Source organism: Aquarana catesbeiana, linkage group LG03, assembly GCF_042186555.1.
Source record: "Aquarana catesbeiana isolate 2022-GZ linkage group LG03, ASM4218655v1, whole genome shotgun sequence".
Lineage (NCBI taxonomy): Eukaryota > Metazoa > Chordata > Amphibia > Anura > Ranidae > Aquarana > Aquarana catesbeiana.
The window spans coordinates 183,281,282-183,303,042 of NC_133326.1; the positions used below are offsets into that span (position 1 = coordinate 183,281,282).

The 21,761-nt window shown below is 37.6% G+C and overlaps 1 protein-coding gene across 11 annotated transcripts in view; it reads left to right on the top strand.

Moving 5' to 3' along the window:
- Positions 1-21,761, top strand: part of MAGI2 (membrane associated guanylate kinase, WW and PDZ domain containing 2) — a 1,136,189-nt gene that overhangs the window by 925,327 nt on the left and 189,101 nt on the right. For all 11 annotated transcript variants that reach the window (XR_012242816.1, XM_073619581.1, XM_073619580.1 and 8 more), the window contains 3 exons: positions 15,104-15,161; positions 16,950-17,071; positions 17,396-17,578. Coding sequence is in view for 10 of the 11 variants with exons in the window: in XM_073619581.1 (XP_073475682.1) it covers positions 15,104-15,161; positions 16,950-17,071; positions 17,396-17,578 (363 nt within the window). In the remaining variant the exon portion in view is untranslated. The remainder of the gene's footprint in view (positions 1-15,103; positions 15,162-16,949; positions 17,072-17,395; positions 17,579-21,761) is intronic.

A 21,761-nucleotide genomic window follows, 5' to 3' on the forward strand; every position in this document is an offset into this window, starting at 1 on the left:
GGAAGTAGGTCTTGTGTTCATATTGCCATCACTGTTATGTCAATATGATCCATATGGAGCGCCTAATTCATAGGTAGGCCACTTCCACAAACTGAGAGGTTACCACCATAACCCTGGGTTGCGTAGGTAAAGCTCTGAACTGGAGATTGAAGCACTACACCATAAAGTTATAATCAGAAAGAAGCCTATTGATTGAGTGTAGCAGCCAATGTGTTTCAAGGTTCCTAAATCACCCACTTCATTAAGGCTTAAAAAATGTAGGGTGGACAGTCTGGAAATGTAGGGGTATCTACATATTTAGCTGGTGTGTGCATACTGCAATAGAGTGCATTTGAATTGCTGGCTTAAAAAACTTGTTTAGGCTTGATGCATTTTGGATTTAAAAAAAAACTTGCATGCTGGATTTTTAATCCACTGACATGTGATTTCCCATTCAAGCTAACTAAACTGTCCTTGACAGTACATGTCTAAAAGGTGTATGCATTCATGTATGATGTAAAGGCAGCCTTAGGTGTTCTACTCATTGCAATTGCAATTTGCATTATAATTGTCTATATAATTTTCCTGTCCTGGCAAAATCTAATTGCCCCTGTATGAGTTCTGGTTCTGCGACCTGCATATTTTTTAAGATGAAGCTATTACTTTACTGCTTTGTGTCAATAATGCAAAACAACAAAACTGTACTTATGCACCAGGACACATGTTTCAAATAATAAAACACGTTGAAACAGATGTTAGGTGCTTTGTAGCATATGAATATTGAACAGATAATGAGCTAGGTATTTCATTAGTGACTGTAGCAGAAAATGCATATGGTGATTCTCTACTGAGCTGTTACAGCAGAAGTTATACCATAAAACAGGGAGAAAATGACAGTTTTTTAGAATGACTAAAATCGAAAAATTCTAACATAACCAAATCCTCTATTTTATCATTGGAAAATTGGCATATTAAGTGGGTAGTAAATTTTCAAAGTCCTCATATGAATGCAAACAAAATATGTCATTTGTATACTGAGCAAAGAGCAGATGCACGTTTTCTTCCTGGTGCTGTCATTAGAGACATGTATTGAGATAAAGAATTTTGTCAGATGGCATAACAAATCAAGCGAAGCAAAAATTACCTCCCAAACACGTACATATTTCTTGCCATCAGATGGCTGCAAAAGCTTTTATACATACTCATTTAATAGTGGGTTGTCTTAGATTGAGCACCCTCAAAGAAATATTACACTTTGTTCATAAATAAATGAGCAACTCACTACAGTACTTGGGCAGCAAGACCATCTAGATCACTAAATAGTTTGGATTATTTAAGTTTACTTAAAGCTGAGCTCAGGGCACATACCTAAATTCACAGATGAAATACATACTATGAAAGCTGTTTAACCTTTCAAATGATTTTGTATCTCTGTCCATCCATTCCTTAGATTCACACAGCCCTGCCACACAACACAGCCAGCCATAAGACATGACCAAATTTACAGATGGAATACATAATATAAGAACTGTTTTACCTTCCAAATGATTTGTATTTCTCTCCATCCATTGCTGAGTTTTACACAGCCCTTCCACTCCACATAGCACAGCCAGCCAGGAAAAAATTACCTTTCTCTACTGCAGTTAAGTAGTACCTGCCCCCAGCCTCTGATTGGACAGACAAGAAGAAGCAGCACACTGATACACTCGTCTCCCTGTTACTGCCATCACTTCCTGTCAGCATATTCTTCCTGTGCCGCTTCTCCCTCTATTAGTCTGAGCCCTGCTTTATGGTTTAACAGGCTGGTACCAAGTCGAATTTCAGTTCTTAGACTAGTTGCTTTTAAAAAATACACTTAATGCTTATTTAATGAATACATAACTCCATGAATTGATTTCATTATTTGCCTGAAGTGCGGTTTTAATCCTTCCATGTATGTTTTAACTATGGAAAAAAAGCGTACACATTGTTTGGAGTCCTTGAAGTGGAGTTAAAAGGTTTCCTATTAGCCCCATGTTCCAATTCCAGTCTGGATGGTCAGAGTTCCCCTTTTTCTGGGTTAACAGAGACTTTACCAGCATGGATAGTTCTACTGATAGCTATTGATACCTATGCTTTTGCCATGGCTCTCTGGATCTGCTGATGATACAAAGGTGTGTAAAAGGGTTGACACCCCTGGAGTCTGTAATATGGAACATGATTAGGCATTGCTGGAAAATTGGTCAAAGCAGTGGAGACTGCAGTTCAATGTTTATAACTGTAAAATAATACACCTAGGTAAAAGGAATCCCTTGAGAGTACAACATTTGGGGTACAGTGTTGGCCAGCACTACACATTAAAAACAGTTGGGGGTACTTATTTCAGATGATTGTAAAATGAGCAAACATTGTGACCAGGCATTTAGGAAAGTGAATAGAATTCTAGGATACATCACTAGAGGGGTCACCAGCAGGCCGAAGAAGGTTCTGATTTCCCTACATGGCTCTTTAGTGAGACCTCATTTATTGTGTCCAGGTCTGGAAACCTCACTTACAAAAGATATTAATAAGATAGAACGAGTCCAGAAAAGGGTAAGAAAAATGGTGAAAGGTCTGGGGGATAAAACATATCGAGAGCGACGTCAGGAACTTAATATGTATGGTCTGGAGAAAAGAAGGGAAAGGGAAAATATAATTAAAACCTTTAAATACATCAAGGAAGTGAATAAGGTTCAGGAGGGCATTTTTTTCAATATGAAACAAAAAACAAGAACTCAGGGACGTGACTTCAAACTAACTAGAGGAAAGTTCAAAACTAAGTTTAGAAAATATTATTTTACTTAAAGGGTAGTTGATATTTGGAATAAACATCCAGCAGAGGTAGGGAGACAGTCAACAGTAAATGGCTTAAAACATGCTTGAGACAAAAAAGTTAATGAAAAAACAAAAAAAAATGCAAAAAAAAAATGGGCAGACTCAATGGGCTACTCTGTCTTTTTCTGATGTTACTGTTCTATGTTTCATTAGAATGTGAAAACACTAATGTTTTTTTAAAGCAGTGATGGGATGTCTTAGAAACATATAATCCAGTCTTTATGATCTATGTAAATATATGAAGTCCAAATCTAAATGTTGGTTGTTGAATATGAAAATCCCCTTAACAGAGTAGAAACTCTGGGTAAAAGAAACTGGTTTGTCTGTGTGACAGAATCAACTACAGCCAAACTTTCTTTATCATTTAATAGACTAAGGAAGAGTTAACATTTATGTCAAGTTTCCTTTTTCTGGTGTGCAAGAAGGAAAGCAGCAAGGTAGAATGTATAAAGTCCAGATTCAGACTTTTGTATCAAGCCCACACATTCAAAGGGGCCTCTTTCACCAAGGCCTGGTACTGTTAAACGAAGAATGTATTGGGGGACTGAAAGAACTGAAGGGATCCTGGGAAATAATTAGTATGATCACTCCTTTTTCAGTCTGTGACACCATTGTTTGTGTCCTGGGACATCTGTTTAAAGATGTGGAGTGCGGCTGTCACTGGAACAGGTGGGCAGGAACTGCCATATAAAAACTGTAAAATACAATAAGCCTTTCTCACTCTAATGAAAATGTGTTTTGTCTTTGTATCCCTGTTGGAGAGATTTCCCATTACATCCTGTCCTGACAGGAAGTGGGTTTATTTCCCCTAAATTGAAACACAAATAGCAATAAAAACTTGACAGCCACTCTATCCAAAATGAAACAAATATGAAATAAAGGTTGAAGATTTCATTGCAGACATAAACACAAGGCAGTGATTTTGATTTATAGATGCTAATAACATACAGATCTTTTCTGAGTCACATTATAGTTATATAATGTTTGTCCACTATCTTATGTCAGGTCACTTACAAGTTAGTGGTTAAGCAGACATGACAGAGGCTCAGGTACCGGACATCTTGGCTTTTGGTTGTATTTTCAAATTATTATAAATTAATTCTTGACAGCACAGTCATGCTTTCTGGCAGTCACCCCTGAAAAGTATGAAATTATTTGAATGACATGCTTTGTCCTTTAAAATGTAGTTCACTTAATCTTGCCGTTACACCTCAGTGAATAGTTTCATAAGAAATAATTTGAAATGATTAAGCATTTTCACAAGCCAACTAGGGGTGAATAGCTGCTCTTGCTTTTCTATGGGATTCATTTGAAGCATGTGTTATTTGATGAAGTACAATACTGGCCATGTTAATGAGATTAATTTGGAGAAGTGGCTGTTACTTGAGCTTCATTATTTAAAATTCAGCCAGCCTGTTGCAATGAAACAATTAATTATATTACAAAAAAAAGCCATGATGGATACAGCACCAATGAGCTTAAATTTTTCAGCACATTTAAAAGATCATCTGTAGTACATGAAGCAGGTGATCACAGCAAAAAAAATATTCACGCACAAAATAAAAATAAAGTATATCTAATGCCAAGATTTTGAATAGAGTAGAAAGGGTTTAAACTGTTGTCGGATTTTTTTTTTCACCAGTGTTTTATTAGAGAGACACAGATGTAGGCTACAGAACCTCCAAGGGCTCATTCACTCTGTCCCACATGCTAAAATGGACCACATCAGCATGTGTGCTGGTGTCTGACATGTAGCAGCAGTTAGGGACAGTTTCTTGCATTGTAACAATGCAAAGGCCTATTTACTTTTTTCTTTTTTAATTTCATTGAAATGTCATTATATTTCATTCCCTTCTAGGTGTTGTAGCTCCGCTGTGGTGTGGTGAGATGTCCTGACATGAGGTGAAGAGCGTTGCTAAAAAAAAATGCACCATGGTTGGCATTTTATGAACCCACCTCAATGCAGCACTGTTATGTGAACAGGAGACATTGAAAATAAATCTGTGCAGTACAGCTCAATGCAGCACAACTGATGGTATAAACAAGGCCCAAGTCCTCAACTGTTATGCCCCGTAAACACAATGTGACTTTCTGTAAAAAAAAACATGTAATTTTGTCCGAAGGGTGTTGGCTCAAACTTGTCTACACAACACGCGGTCACACAAATGTTGGCCAACAATTATGAACGTGTGTTAGTAGAAGTTTGGTGATTGTTGTTTCACGCTTTTCTTTTTGCATTTTTTATTTTGCGCTTTTCAGTTTGTTTCTGAACGGCCGTTCGTCAACCAGACATGTTGCGGAATCGGAGGAGATAACGGGTTATTTGTTATTGGCCTTGGAGTTATTGCTTTGACATTATTTTTTGGTTGAATAATGATTTGATTTGGTATATTTTCTGTATTTTCTATATTTTTGGATGCATAGAATGCACTTTTTGGTTAAGTTCTTTTGGCAGATAGCATGTCTATATTTTTCTTTTTTTAATGCACAATAAAAAAAATTGTGGAAAATAATACTTGGCTATATGTTTTACTTCAAATGACAGTTTGGGAGTAAGCAGTTACATTTTAAAAAATACAATGTAAAATTAACAAGGGACACCAACATAGTTGTATCTTTGATCTTATAAACTACAGGATAAGGGTGTTGTGGTAACTTGCACAAATAAAAAAAAAAAAAGCATAATAATATTCTTGATATCACTAGAAAAAAAAGCCTTTAAAAATGTGTTTGCAATAACTCCATCAGTATTACCAGCAAAGCAGCTTCATTATTATCCCATTAAAGAAGAAGAGAATTGTGCACCGCACTTGGAGATTTCATAATTTGCCACGTCACAAATGTTAATTCTCCATTACGAACGCTAGTTTACAAGACCGACCGCTTCTGGCTCGTCCTTGCTTCCGAGCATGTGTGTTTGTACTTTTGTCCGACGGACTTGTGTACACACGATCGGAAAATCCGACAACACACATTTGTTGGAGGAAAATTGGAAGACATGGTAGCCAAAATGTGTTGGCGGAAAGTCCGACAACAATTGTCCGATGAAGCATACACACGGTCGGATTTTACGCCAACAGCCTGACATCCAACATTTCCCGTCGGAAAATCCGATCGTGTGTACAGGGCTTTAGGATGGCCATACATTGATCACATTTCGGTCAGTGAGTGGCTTCCTCCACTCAACAGAAGTGGTTTATTCCAACAACATTTGTCAAAGGGACGTATTAGGAAATTGGCTGCAGCTATCAATCTGTGTATACTGACAGAGTTGGGTGCTGCTGTCAGAATACAATATTCTGGGAAGAGGGATCTCTCCATCCACCTAGCTTATGTGGAAGGAGGAGTCCATTTTGCCTTCTTTTTTTTTCATCCACCCAGCTTGTGTGAATGGAGGACTCCATTTGTTTTCTTTTTTAATCCACCCAGCTTGTGTGAATGGAGGACTACATTTGTTTTCTTTTTTAATCCACCTAGCTTGTGTGGATGAAAGTCTCAATTTGTTTTCTTTTTTCATTCAGCCTGCTGGTTGAATAAAAAAAAAAAACTAACTGGCTAGCCTTGGTTTTCAGTTAATGTGTTACACCACAATGCATAAACATGATAAAGAAAGTTTATTTACAGCACTCATGAGAATTATTTTTTTGCCACATGAAAGCTATTTTTTCCAAATTACATTCAATTAAAAACAAACAGATCTGTCTTAAACCACATTGCCATTTACAAGCCGTGGTTCTCTCACTCAGACCATTTGTTATCGGAACACAGTGCCTGTTTTCCTCATGTTTTGTACATGATTTTAAAGATTATACAGGGTTGACATTTAAAACAAGGACTCCTCTCCAAAGAGTAGTGATGTTTCCATCCTGCTGTGCAGTCACAAGTCAAGGAGCTGTAGGTAGTTTTGAAAGTTTTTAACCTCTGTTTCACCCCAATAGGGTTTCCTTAGGATGTTTTGGATGCTATCCCCACCCTATATATACTGTATACAAACCCAAGACATTTTATGATATGATAACAGTATTGATCATATGTGGAAAAAGTAGAAGAAATAAGAATAATATCAAAGTGCACATTTATACATGTAGTATGGAGGAAAAAACAGAAATCTTCATAGCTGTAAGAATCACAGCTATACACTGGCATCCTAACCCTAGATGAAAATTGATCTGGCATAAAAAAGGGAAAGAAATCTCTGTATACATACAAACATGTAGATATAGATAACCCCATTTGCACAATTATATTTGAAAAAATAAACTGTCAGGTAGTGCAGGTAATGCCTTATAAAGCATGTGCAGGTTAGATGTGTTTGGCATTGAATGGGAGAGAGGGGGATGGGTCATGTTCAGCATGTTCAAGACATGCTTGGCTTGTTTTAAAGTTAAAAGGAAATCAATTTTTGTGAGAGTTTTTATGTGATTGATTTAACAAAGAATTTCCAATAAGGGGGGTTCTTGCAGACACATCCCTACATTCTTCCCTTGCTCAACCCGATCATGTCCTTGCTGATTGACTATGAAAACGCTGCCGCACTCAATGGCAAAAATGCCTTTCGGGAAGAATGGTGGGCATTTTAGGGGTAACGCACAGAAAGGGGTAAGGCACAAAGCGAAGTACACCATATTAAACTTTTTAATCCTATAGCCCTACTCCTGACTAGCTGGCAGTGGCAAATCACCTAAAATTACACAGTACATTTTGCACAATGTTCATCCAGAGATGGAGTCTTCCAGGTGAAATTCTGTAAGGAAACACAAAAGAAGGATTCATTTAAAAAATGAGAATTTGTAAGGGGAAAATTCTAACATGTAAGAAGTTCATCCCTTGCTTTTACTTTAACCCCACTAAGTGGCAAAAAGTGTAGTACCAATAACCCAAAGTCTTTTCTCTGTTCACTTGCAGAACTGTAGATGTAGTATTGATATTGTTAGAACATTCTGTATATAATCCTACAGAACAGACAGTGCACAGTCCACATATGTTTATCTGCTGCTTCAATGCAGACAGGAAACAGGGACTTGTATTATACAGAGAAAAGATATGGAGTGTAACCATAGATGCAGCTACAAACTTATAAACACTACCATCTATTGGCTGGTGTAGTTGTTGCACAAAATACAAATGAAAATTATATTCCAACAGATATACTGTAGTTACCAGCTTGGGCATAAAGATCTGTCTACAGAAGAACAGATCCTAGCTACAGTACCTACAAACTACTTACACACTCAAGGAGTACAAAATTCCCAGCCCATCACACATTCTCCTGACCACATACTAAGGTGACTCTTCTTCAAATTATTACAAACAGAAGAAGGACTACAATGTCACTACTGCCAACAAGGTAAAAGGTCAGCAGTCTTCTTTATTGTTGCAAAACAGTCCTTCCTTCTAGGTTATAGGGCAATGCACTTAAATTCACCACTCAGCACTGTCCCTGGGCCCCAGTGACAAACAACACTTACACAGCAGCAGAAAAAAATCAAATAAAGAATAGCTGCCTCTACAACTGGGGATTTTCTCTTGCAGCTTCTCCATCTGACTCCCAGATCTGTGCACCATGTCATGTGATAGAACCAGGGCTGGTACTGGTTGTGGCACTTTGAGTTCCACTGGGTCAGGGGCAGTACTCAGAACAGTAACAGTGGGGACCTCTTTAGCCCCCAATCTTCAAAGTCTTTTTCTTGATCTTCCCAAGATCATCAGGTTCCCATAATCATCAGGCTCTGATATACTTTATATAACGGTCTAAAACACAATAAATCTTAACAGTCCTCTAAATGTACAAGGGATAAAAAGATATTTTAACATCTCCAATCATAGGATTTTTATCTTAGATCTTAGAATTCATCTTGCATAGGGAGAAATTGCTATCTGAGCAGGGGCTTCAAGAGTATGTGTGTCTCTGGATGACCATGTGAGAGGGACCGTCACCATACAGCCAGTACATCCCTACAATGTACTGTAGCAACACCTGCATAACAGGGGATCTTGAGCTGCTGCTAAGTGTGACATTTTGCATTTAGTGTCCTGAAGTTTTTAGGTTTCTAGTGACCCCACCTAAAGGGGTCTTTGTGAATACAAGAAGAACACCCCCTTGGGATATTCCTAGTCTCCAGGATAGATCATAACTGACCTTGAAGAATGTAGGTACACACTTGGAGTAGTTTTCAGTGCTTTACTTGGTAGGACAGAAGGACCAAGGAGGTGAAATACCCCAAACCTACACAGGGCTTCCTTGGCTAGCAGTCATTGGGTGGGCCTCAGTACACAAAAGCATCACACAAAACTTCTCCTGGTGCACATAAACCACTAAAGAGGTTTGGGTGTAACTCTTTTCCAGTCATGCCTATGCACAAAAATCTTCTTAGGCCTACATTGCCTGCCTTCTCAAACACAGGGGTACAGCCCTCTAGGCCCAGACTTCGGCCCTGGGGCCTCAAAACCAGGCACACAGCCTTCTCAACAGCAACCCTTTCCAAGGAGTGAATGTAAGCAAAGAACTTCCTCTCCCTGGGAGTGAGGGAGGGAGGGAGGGAGGAAGGAAGGAAGGAAGGAAGGAAGGAAAAAAAAGGACTCTTCCAGAACCCACCTGCTTTGTCCAAGCTAGGTCCAATCCACTGATGACAACATCACCAGGGGTTAACCAGCTAACAAAACACAGGTCTGTGTTGCCATACAGATCATTCCTGGATGAAACGCTTTGCAAGGCAAAACCCTAAAATTAAAACATAACACAAAAAAACTATTAGGGAACACATTCCTGCAATGATTTCTTCTCTTGCTTTCACTAACCAGAGTCCACATCTCCAGATATTTTAATAAGTCTGATATGAAATGCTACAAATTGTCTCTGGTACAGTATAGTATATTATGCTACAAAATGCTATAAGTACACATAAGGGATCTGTAGCATATAAGAAAACGATATAGATACCACTTGAGACAAAGCTTTCACCTTTCTCATGGCGATTATGCCCTTAGTCAAGGATGGTTTACAGATCCCTACAACGTGCAATTTGTTATGGAGTGAAAATCTAATTTTCTTCTTTCCTGTGTACTGGGAAATTGTTATACAGTATTCTTTTAATAAACATTTGAGTGATCTCTGAGGCCCTTCAGAGTGATCTTAGTCATTGGCGTTTTTGTGCCTAGTTACTCAGTTTGTCATGACTTAGAAGATCTGCAGTCATATTTTAATTCTTTGTTAATATTCTTTAATTCCTCTCACCAAAAAATAGTCTCGGTGTATGATTTAACTAGTAGTAGCATTTCCCAAAATAAACCATATCAATACTAATTAAACAAATTTGCTAACAGATGTCAGATGTGCATCTTCTCTTTCCTGATGATTGCCCGTGGTTTTCATCAGATGGCAATATACAGTACCTGCCTTTCAATAAATGGCAGTTGATACTTTAATATACACATGAAATGAAATGCATTATTTGTTAATGATGTAATCTGCAAGTCAATGGTAATTTGTTATAATGCTTGCATCCAACAGCTGTACAGAATTTTATTACCTTTTTCTACATAATATACAAATAGAGTAATTACTCTGTGTGAAAGAGCATACATTTAGAATTGCCTCCATCAGAGAAATTGATAGTAAGTAGTATAATTCTTTGCAATTGCTGTTTAGACATGCTGCAAAATAGTTTTTTGAATATGAGAGCCATTAGCAGGCTAGGCTTTGAATAACAATTAATGATCTGTAATTAATTAAAGCCAAACACTTTCATTAATAAATTGCATAGCGCAAATAACTAATCGTTTTTCTCAGAATTTGTTTTAAGGATTATCCAGGCCAGGGCTCTGCACTGTTAAAGGGATGAATGATTTTTTTTAAGAGGGCTCTTTCCTATGTCTTGCGCTATTATAATTATTATTATTATTATTATTTTTCTTCTTCTGTTTGAATTAATATAGAAGCTTAAATGCTAAAACTTAAATGTGTTTAAGGACAGTGTCAGACAGCTAGTTTAACAGAAGCAAATTTATTAGGAAAAGCGAGGGGAAGTTGCTAACTTGCCACATTTTTTTTTACTGGTAAAAAAATGGAAAATACTGAGAACATTTTTTAATGACATTTTTAAATATGTGTATATATATATATATATATATATATATATATATATATATATACACAGTGTATGTAAACTACTTTGCTTTATAGTTCAAAAGTGAGTAAGTATAGCAAAAAGTTGAACATAAGTAAATGGTTAATTGGATACTCTAAACGTGGAACTGATGTGTAGTCTGCCTGTGGTCTGCTATCTTTTTTGTTAGTATCATATCTGGGAAGTTCATGGAGACTGATACTTGGGATGGGTTGAGGGCAATAGCAGCGCATTTAAATAGGGGGTATTATTCAAGCTGTGCTTAAATAGAGGCAGTGGTTGCAGCATGCTTACTGCATTGAACTAAAGGGCTTACTGGCAGAGCATATAGTGTGCCATGATGGAAAATGCCCAAGCAGGTTTGGGACATGGACATGGCATCACTGGAGGAAGTAAGCACGCCATAACGTGCAGATATGCTGTGCATACTTGAATATTATGGCAAGAGCCTTGAGGGTCCCTAAATAATAAGTTCTGCTTTAACTCTGAAAATCATATAACACCAGTGTATTTGACTTGATTAGTCCACCATACTAGGTTTCTTGTTTCTTGTCACACACAAGTTAGAATTTAAAAATTTCAGACCATGAGTGGAGTCATTCTGACTCAGCACATTTTATCTAGGTAGGAAACGTAATGCTCAGGAACCTGTAGCTGGCCCATCCCAGACCTTTCATGGGCCTGGAATTGATACTGGCAGCACCTTGGCATACACATAATGCCAGCACAACATTGCAAGCAAAGTGTCAAAATATGTGGAAAATATATTGGGACTGAATGTGGTGACAATTCACTTTGCAGAAGATTGCATGTTGTGTGAAGATGGCAATGTTTTTTAATTTTGTTCTCTTTTTGAGGCAGCAAGGGTAACGATCTTGCTTTTATATTCTGGACTAATAAAATTGCTTCAAATTTGGCTTAAATGAGTTGTTTTCCTAAAGGCGAATAGGCTGTTCACTTTGCAAGGGAAGTTATACTGTGGAAGGGAATTTTTCCCAGAGCTGAATGAATTGCAGTTCCACTTTGCAAAGAATACCCAAACACATGTAAGGAACAAAATTGTATTTTTATTTGTGCATGGTGGATGATGGAAGTTGGCAAAGGTCCACCTAATCCACTAAGCTAAGGCAAAATTCACTTTCAAAGTGATCAGCTTGGTTGTCTTTAGTAAATCAAACCCAATGTTTTTCAAGTGGCATCTATTCCCCCTATTCCTTTAACAAGTGCCAAATGAACACGGTAGTAAGTAAGGGAAAATATGACAAGTGGAGTCATAGATTGATAACCTCCTGACAAAAGTGTTGCATTTTCCCCACCCTATCCAAAACTAGAAAAAAATATTTTGTCTTTAACGTGTATAGTATATGTAAACTTTAACCACTTCAAGACCATGATACGTATATATATATATATATATATATATATATATATATATATATATATATATATTATCTCATAAAAGTGAGTACATTTTTATAAATATTTTATTATATCTTTTCATGTGACAACCCTGAAGAAATTACACTTTGCAAACAATGTAAAGTAGTAAATTTGCTGTCCCCTCAAAATAACTCAACACATAGCCATTAATGTCTACACCGCTGGCAACAACAGTGAGTACAACTCTAAGTGAAAATGTCCAAATTTGGCCCAAAGTATCAATATTTTGTGTGGCCACCATTATTTTACAGCACTGCCTTAACCCTCTTGGGCATGGAGTTTACCAGAGCTTCACAGGTTGCCACTGGAGTCCTCTTCCACTCCTCCATGTCGACATCACATAGCTGGTAGATGTTAGAGACCTTGAACTCCTCCACCTTCCCTTTGAGGATGCCCCACAGATGCTCAATAGGGTTTAAGTCTGGAGACATGCTTGGCCAGTCAATCACCTTTACCCTCAGCTTCTTTAGCAAGGCAATGGTCATCTTGGAGGTGTGTTTGGGGTCATTATCATGCTGGAATACTGCCCTGCAGCCCAGTCTCCGAAGGTAGGGGATCGTGCTCTGCTTCAATATGTCACAGTACATGTTCTCATTAATGGTTCCCTCAATGAACTGTAGCTCCCCAGTGCCGGCAGCATTAATGCAGCCCCAGACCATGACACTCCCACCACCATGCTTGACTGTAGGCAAAACACACTTGTCTTTGTACTCCTCACCTGGTTGCCACCACACACGCTTGACACTATCTGAACCAAAGAGGTTTATCTTGGTCTCATCAGACCACAGGACATGGTTCCAGTAATCCATGTGCTTGGTCTGCTTGTCTTCAGCAAACTGTTTGCGGGCTTTCTTGTGCATCATCTTTAGAAGAGCCTTCCTTCTGGGACGACAGCCATACAGACCAATTTGATGCAGTGTGCAGTGTATGGTCTGAGCACTGACAGGTTGACCCCCCACCCCTTCAACCTCTGCAGGAATGCTGGCAGCACTCATATGTCTATTTCCCAAAGACAACCTCTGGATATGACACTGAGCATGTGCAATCAACTTCTTTGGTCGACCATGGCGAGGCCTGTTCTGAGTGGAACCTGTCCTGGTAAACCACTGTATGGTCTTGGCCACCGTGCTGCAGCTCAGTTTTAGGGTCTTGGCAATCTTCTTATAGCCTAGTCCTTCTTTATGTAGAGCAACAATTCTTTTTTTCAGATCCTCAGAGAGTTCTTTGCCATGAGGTGCCTTGTTGAACTTTCAGTGACCAGTATGAGAGATTGAGAGCGATAACACCAAATTTAACACACCTGCTCCCCATTCACATTTGAGACCTTGGAACACTAACGAGTCACGTGACACTGAGGAGGGAAAATGGCTAATTGGGCCCAATTTGGACATTTTCACTTTTGTTGCCAGTGGTTGAGACATTAATAGCTTTGTGTTGAGTTATTTTGAGGGTACAGCAAATTTACACAGTTATACAAGCTGTACACTCACTACTTTACATTGTAAAAGATATAATAAAATATTTACAAAAATGTGAGGGGTATACTCACTTTTGTGAGATACTATATATAGTTGCGGCTTTTAAGTGGTTTACTGTGGTTATGGTTGAAGCTATTAGATATAACCCCTGTATCTTTTTCTTCAGCCGGCGGCTGTCTTTCTCATTAAAACGTCTCCGAGCAGCTCATGAGCCACTGGAATGCTTTCAGACTTCCCCTCCTGCCGCTTGCCAGTGTTTCTTGGGCATACTATTTCTGCCGGCTCGCCCGAGAAACGATCCAATAATGCAGCTAGTCCCAGAGGCAATCAAAGAGTAGATCCTCTTTGATCGCCTCTATAGCCTTGGAAGACCGGAGCGGCGTCATGTGTCACTTCCAGTACAGGCTTTACCTTTAAAAGCAAAAGTTAATTTTTTTTTGATCTTTTGCTTTTAAAGGTAAAAGGAGAGATTTGGGATCTTTTTGACTCTCCATAAAACCCTTTTTTACAATGGATGTTTACATTCCTTATAGGAATTAAAGGTGATAAAAAGGGACAGTGTCAAAATAAAAAATAAAACGTAAAATAAATAAGTATTATTATTTTTTTAAACGGGTTGGGGGATCCCTCCATGCTCGCGCGCAGAAGCGAATGTATACGTAAATTAGGCATGCATATGTAAGCGCTTTTCACACCACACATGTGAGGTATCACTGCGAATGTTAGAGTGAGAGCAATAATTCTAGCACTAGACCTCTAAGCAGGTAAACTGTAAAGGCATTTAAAGCGTCGCCTATGGAGATTTTTAAGTACCGTAGTTTGTCGCCATTCCACGAGCGTGCACAATTTTAAAACATGACATGTTAGGTATCTATTTACTCAGCATAACAACATTTTTCACATTTTACAAAAACATTTGGGTATATATTGTGTGTTGTTTTTTTTTAATTCTTTAAAGTGTATTTTTTCAAAAAAAATTGTTTGCTAAACCACTGCTCAAATACCATGTGACATAAAAATTGCAACGATCGCCATTTTATTCCCTAGGGAATTTTCGACATGCAATGTTACCAGAAAGTGTGTTAGGACTACAGAACACCCTCTGTTTTATGAAGAAGAGATTGTAATATTAAATGTTAGAAAACTTCTTATTGTAAGATGATTGTTTTTAACACACTACAGTGGCATTTTTTTTTTATTAAATATTTTTAAATATATGTTTTTCAGAGCTTCCGTATGGCTGGGAGAAAATTGATGATCCCATCTATGGCACTTACTATGTTGAGTAAGTTAACTTTTACTAATAGGTGCTTTGTATATAAGTATAGGCATTATGAGTACAAAGTTGCATGTACATGTTCCTAATATTAGCGTTTTAATTTCTTTATTTAAGTTAAATGATGCTCTTGTAGGCTCTTGTCATTTATGCTGTCACTGCAATGCCTTGTGGTGCTAAGTGACTTCAGGTCATGGCATAATTCCTCTGAATCCTAAAAAGTTAAATATGTTTTTGGTTTGGCTAAGGATTGGACATTGTAGGGATTAGCATTCTCCATTTTGCCTCTGGCCAAATAAAGTAATTAATCATAAAAATTTTAATGGACATTTATTGCAGAACAGTTTGTTCTCTTCACAAACAAACCAACACAGATGATTTTAGTAAAAAAAACATAAAGAAAATAAGAGTTCACCTACTTAGTATACAGTTGTGTAAATAAAGACCTTTTTGAAGTTTCTGCATTCACACCACTGCCTTTAAAGGTCTTGGATTTTGCAAACGCATTGTAACTTTTTTGCAGCATGATTATTCTCCTGGATCCCTTGGATCAAATACTAACAATATGATGAAATCTCTTACTTTATGCAATTTCTTGTGCTCATGGTTAAAACCATTTACTTTTACTATTTTGCTTTTGCTTCCCTTTTTTGTTTACGCTTAAATACTGTAATTGAACAGCGAAGGGTAAGAACCTCCTGATTTTTATGCCCCTGTCCTGTTTAAGCCATGGGTATCAGAAATGGAAGTAAAGACAAATCTCTCCAACATAAAGACTCTAATAAAACACTGTTTGTTAATAAAAAAAAAGTATAGCACCTCTGTCAGTTTTTACTGATGTCTGTACCCTGATTAGAGAAACTTCTCTTCACATTTGTCTAAGTGACAGGTGTCAGAAAGGACAGAAAATGAGGGGAAATCCCCACAAAAGTGATCCAGGCAGCATTTAAAGTGGTTGTAAAGGCAGAAGGTTTTTGTCATCTTTATGCATTCTTTGCATGAAAATAAAAAACCTTCTGTGTACAGCAGCCCCCCTCAGCCCCCCAATACTTACCTGTGCCCATCTTGATCCAGCAAAGTTGCATGAGAGACTCGGCTGTCCAGGACTCTCCCTTCTGATTGACTGAGACAGCAGTAAAGCACCATTGGCTCCTGCTGCTGTCAATCAAAGTCAGTGAGCCAATAAAGAGAGAGAGGGGGCTGGGCTGGGCCATGGCTCCGTATCTGCATGGATACAGGGATCTGCAGCTCGGCTAGGGTGCCCCTATAGCAAGCTGCTTGCTATGGGGGCACTCGGCAGGAGGGAGGGGCCAGGAGCGGGGGACCCAAATAGTAGAAGATCTGGGCTGCTCTGTGCAAAACCACTGCACAGAACAGGTAAGTATAACATGTTTGTTATTTTTAACAAAAACAAAAAAACAAAAAAAAAGACTTTATTATCACTTTAAAGCCTGACAAAAGCTCTAACCCTTCCCCACAACTAAAATAAGATATGGCACTTTCTATGTATAGAACATTATTATTCTAGAATATTATCATTATCTTCTGTGTTGTAGATTGCATCTGTAATTGAAACTAAATAATCCTCGGCTTATTTATAAAACTAGATAGAAAAATGCAAAAGTGGAGATATTGCTAATAGCAGCAAATTAGGTTTCAATTTAGGTTTTGGCCAATTAAATGGCATAAATCTCTTAATGTACAGTGTGGATAAACTATGGTTTAGAATTTCAGGGTGAAATAGCTGTTATATGTTGGGAAACAACTTCAATAAAATAATGTTCACATTTTTAACAGTCACATAAACAGAAGAACACAGTTTGAAAATCCAGTGTTAGAAGCAAAACGGAAGCTCCAACAGCACAACATGCCCACAACAGAACTGGGGACCCAGCCGATGCAGGCCCAGGTGTTTAGAGGTACTGTGATTTTAAATTTGCACTGGATAAGTTGAAAACCTTGGAATTCAGTAATTTGCAAACATAGTCGTGTATGTAAATCCATATCATTTATGTATAGCCATACTAACACTTCTAAAAAAACATATATGTCAGAGTTTTTATTCTTCAGTTTTATAGTGGTGGATCAGATCAACTTATCTATAATCCAATAAAGCCGGAGCAATGATTCCATAATTAACCATGCTCTGTCAGAGCTCTGAAAATTTACTGACTTTTTTTCTATTACAAACTGTCTACTTTGACTATTACTGTGTGGGTGATACAGTTTTTTTCTTACAACAGAAAAGCCACTTTTTACACGAGATGCATCACAGTTGAAAGGGACTTTTTTAAGCACTACACTAAAGAAAAGTAACATGGGCTTTGGATTTACCATCATTGGGGGAGATGAGCCTGACGAGTTTCTGCAAGTTAAAAGTGTCATTCCTGAAGGACCTGCAGCCCAAGATAACAAAATGGAAACAGGTAAGACATTATGTTACTGTGATGCAATTCTTTGAAACAATTGATATTTAGTTCAGTTAAGAATTGGTTAGGAATGCGCAAGGATGAATTTCCATGACTTTTATCTTTGCTGTACGGATTCACATGAGGAGTCAAAAGGAGGCTCTTGGCAGGTACTTCTGACCATTGTTAAGCGGCTAAATTATGGGCTGCTCTGCTCATTTCTCATATGTGAATGAGGTGTGTGAGTGTGGCACAGCTGAATAAGCATTTTCATAAAATTTAGGCCATGGCTATCAATGTGTTACATAGCTTCTCCCAGCGGGGCCCCCTCTTGGCCAGAAGAGCAATTTCACAGCCCCAATTAGCACTGGATTTTCTTCTTCATTCAGGGCTTGTGTGAATCCAGTTTAATGTTTTAAATGCTTTCCAGTTTTGAATGTTCTGTAAGGGTTTGATTTTTGCTATATTTTTGAATAGCTTATGTTTTGATTTTAGGTGATTCGTTTTATTGATAGATAGTTAGAAATTTTTCACACAAAACCATGGCAAAAACATGGGATGTGTGTTAACAAGAGAGATAAGTCTAAATTTTGCAGTGTGCCACTTCCAAATATCTGAAGGCAGCACAGCTTTGATTTTTTTAAATTATACATATTGCTCCAATATCGATACCAAGAATATACCAATATATGGGTAGGGTTATGGTGGTACCAGCAATTAAGTTCTGATAGAATGGCTCTGAAGATCTAAAATGTTGCTAGTAACAGGATAACAGTAAAAGTTAATTTTCAAGGTGAGCACACAGTACTGTTGTCACATTTTTTGGACACAGAATTAAAGGTAAAATCAAGTTATATATTAGAGTTATACACTGGCTGTATAAAATGAAATGATAAAGTGTGGCTTTATATTACGAATGTTGGGTTGGGTTTATGGTAGAGGGAATACGATTCTGCTACACAAAATTACCCAAGTATAACTCCTGATTCACAGTGAAAAGTGATTTTGGATATTTTTGATACCTTGCCAGAGCCAGTATGGGTAACATTACAGTTTCAAAACAAGACTCACCTATGATATTCAAAGTGTTTAAGACCTCTTTTTCTGAGGGAAAGAATAATGCTTTGCAAATAGCAATCAAACATATTATTTTTCTTTCAAACATAAAAAAAAATAAAACCACATGTGCTTGCTATGGACAGCAGAAACTTTCTTCTGACCTTTGATAAACTAAGTTTAATAGGTCTTATGCATTGTGGTTCTAAAAGAAAAGCATCCATGTTACCCATAGGAAGCAGTCCTATCCATCTGCCATTTTTCTGGGGAAAGCTGGAAAACAAAATGAAATGTTCACTCAGGTGCTAAGGGTAACAGAGAATTATCATTATGTAATTTTCTGCACATATATATATACCATATCACTCTGCTTAGACCTTTTATCCATATGTATATTACTCCTTAAATAATAAACCCTGCAAATGAACCCCTACAGAGAGTTTTCAGCAAATAACAGCTTTCTTTAACAACAGTGGAAGACAGTCATGAACATGCAGAAAGACAAAGCAGCATTAAACACCTTTAAAATTGGTCCAAACAAGGAGAAGAGGTGCCTCTAAGTGTAGAAGTTTAGGCACTTTTATTAAAACATAAAGCTGGCAACTCACATTTGTGAATGGTTAAAAAAACCAAGCCTCACTCTGATTTCTCTTCACCACACGGCCGCCATACCATTCTACGGTGATCAGCAGAGGGCTGCAGTGCCTTGCAGACATCACAACTGAGGGACGGAGGATTTCTGTCATCTTTACTTATCTCTGGGATGCTTCCCCCACAGATTAGCTTTTTTAACCCTTCACAAATGTGAGTTGCCAACTTTATGATTTCATAAAAGTGCCTAAACTTCTACACTTAGAGGCGCCTCTTCTTGTTTTCTTAGCTCTGCTGGAATCCGATTTCTATTCTTACATGGAGGCAGCCAACAGTGTATGCACTTCTGTCTATGGACTAAATATGGACATAAATTGACTTTAATTTTAACTTTTATTGGGGTGCAATAGGGTCACTCAGTGTGCTGTGCCTTTTACTTGTTTATATTTAAAATTGGTCCCATAGCAATCCTAGTCCAGTGAACCCACTGTCAGGTGAAAAGGTCGGTAACCATCATTTTCACAGGGTAAGCCTGTCAGATTAAGTAATTTTCTGCGCAAAATGTATTGCCCCAATCCTAAGGGATACAACTCACCTTAAAAAGAGTTGCACAGTTCTGGGTACCAGTACATATTTTAGTGTTAAAGAGCAAAAAGAAAACTGTAGTGAAAATCAAAGCATGACTTTCTTTCTATGGCAGTAGTAAAAATCCAAACATTATTCTTGTTACTTGTATACAGAAGGTCATGCAATTCTGTAGGTCATGCCTGCTTTATAAAGGATGTTTTATTCAATCTCAAGTGTCAGTTACTGTGGATATTTTTGGCATTGCTTTTTATAGAGTTTTGTTTATGTCACAGAGACATAGCTTCTGAAAATAAATAAAAGGTCATCTAAAATAATTATATTTTCAAACTACCTATTGTACTTCCCTGATCTGACCACCTGTAAGCACGGGAAGTTAAAGAAGTGGTGAATATGGTAATTCACAATAGTAGATTTAGTTCTCTTTGCTACCTAACATTTTGTTATTTTTCTAATGGTATGGTTTAGTATGTGTATTTGAAATTCCTATAGCTTTTTTCAGAGCTGTAAGTGTTTTGATCCCCTGCCTAGCTATTCGCTATGTTAAACTTTGCTGTCACTGATTAGGTAGTGTGTGTTAACAAGTGATAATAAATCAATAGAGTTGGTCGCAGAGAATCTATTTGATTAATTGGTCTTTTTAGTACAATTGACCTTCTCTGAAATTAGTAATAAAAATGGTGTGCAATGACCCCGATGCAACCAGTCTGATTTGAGCCTTAAGTAGTAACTGACACAGGGAAAATAAAATATCAAACTGGATTAGTTGCTGATGGGACAATAATAAGTGAAACACATTTGTGAGCCAATATTGCTATTCGGCAGTGCGCTAACTGAACTAAAATTAGAGAGTTAATTCAATGTATTTATTAAGCTCTGTGTAAAACAGTAAAGACCGAATTTAGGTGTACATCCCAGGGGGTCACTGTCTCACGCTGTACTTCCAGTTTAATTAGCCACATTTTAGCTTTTAATCAGTGTCTGAATCTAGTTGCTATCTGTAGAAATATCTAAGGGCATATTTCTTTTAGTTAGGGTTTCTGTAGGTGAAAGAGAGCAAGGTATCTGCAGTGGATGTATTTGTAGATAGGTGCCCTGCATCACAAGAAAGGGTTCTTGGGTCACCTGAGAAAACAGACTGGCTAGACTGGTACATTAGAGAAAAGCTTGGTCAAAAAACAGTGCTGAGCTGGTAGGCTATACTTCCTATTATGCATTTGGAAGTTTGATTTTCAAGGGGAAGACTTAATAGACCCACTTGGTCATTTTCTGCTATTATATATATTTCTATGACTGGTATGTACCTCTAAACAAAACTTAGTATGAACTGGTTGTTACAAGAAAAAGTCATTCCCTGGATTCCCCTTTCATGCTGAATGATAAAATATATTCTTTAGAATGAGCAGCATTAAATTTGGTACATATGCTGACCCTTGTGTATACAAGTAGTGAAATGAAGAACATAACTTAAGATGAACATAGAAAAATCTAAAGGAGTTTTTCTAAGATGTCTTGACTTCTTTTAGATGTCTGGTCAATAGAGATGAAAATGCAGCAGCTGCAAATCCCATGCCAGGGAGATTAATGCTTTTATCTTGCATTTCATTTATTGATTTCTGTTATGAACACTAGAAAATATTAGTGTATACTTGTATGATTGAGGACATTAGGCTGTCAACTTACTCCCATGTAATACCCTTGCAAATGTGGGGAATAATATATGGCATGAAAGTTGTAGATACACCATAAAACTATTTAAATTATGTCCACAACTAATCCTATTAAACTGTTAAAAGATTAGTACTGAAGATAATCCAATGGAAATAGAGTAAAATAATACATATTGGCTGCTTTTTTGCTTAATGCTTTCCTTGCCCGGCTTTTCAGTTTAGGTGGATGGCCATGTTTTGGTAGGTCTGCAGTTGTGCCATACTCATTTTCGGGTGATGAATTGAACAGTGCTCCATGA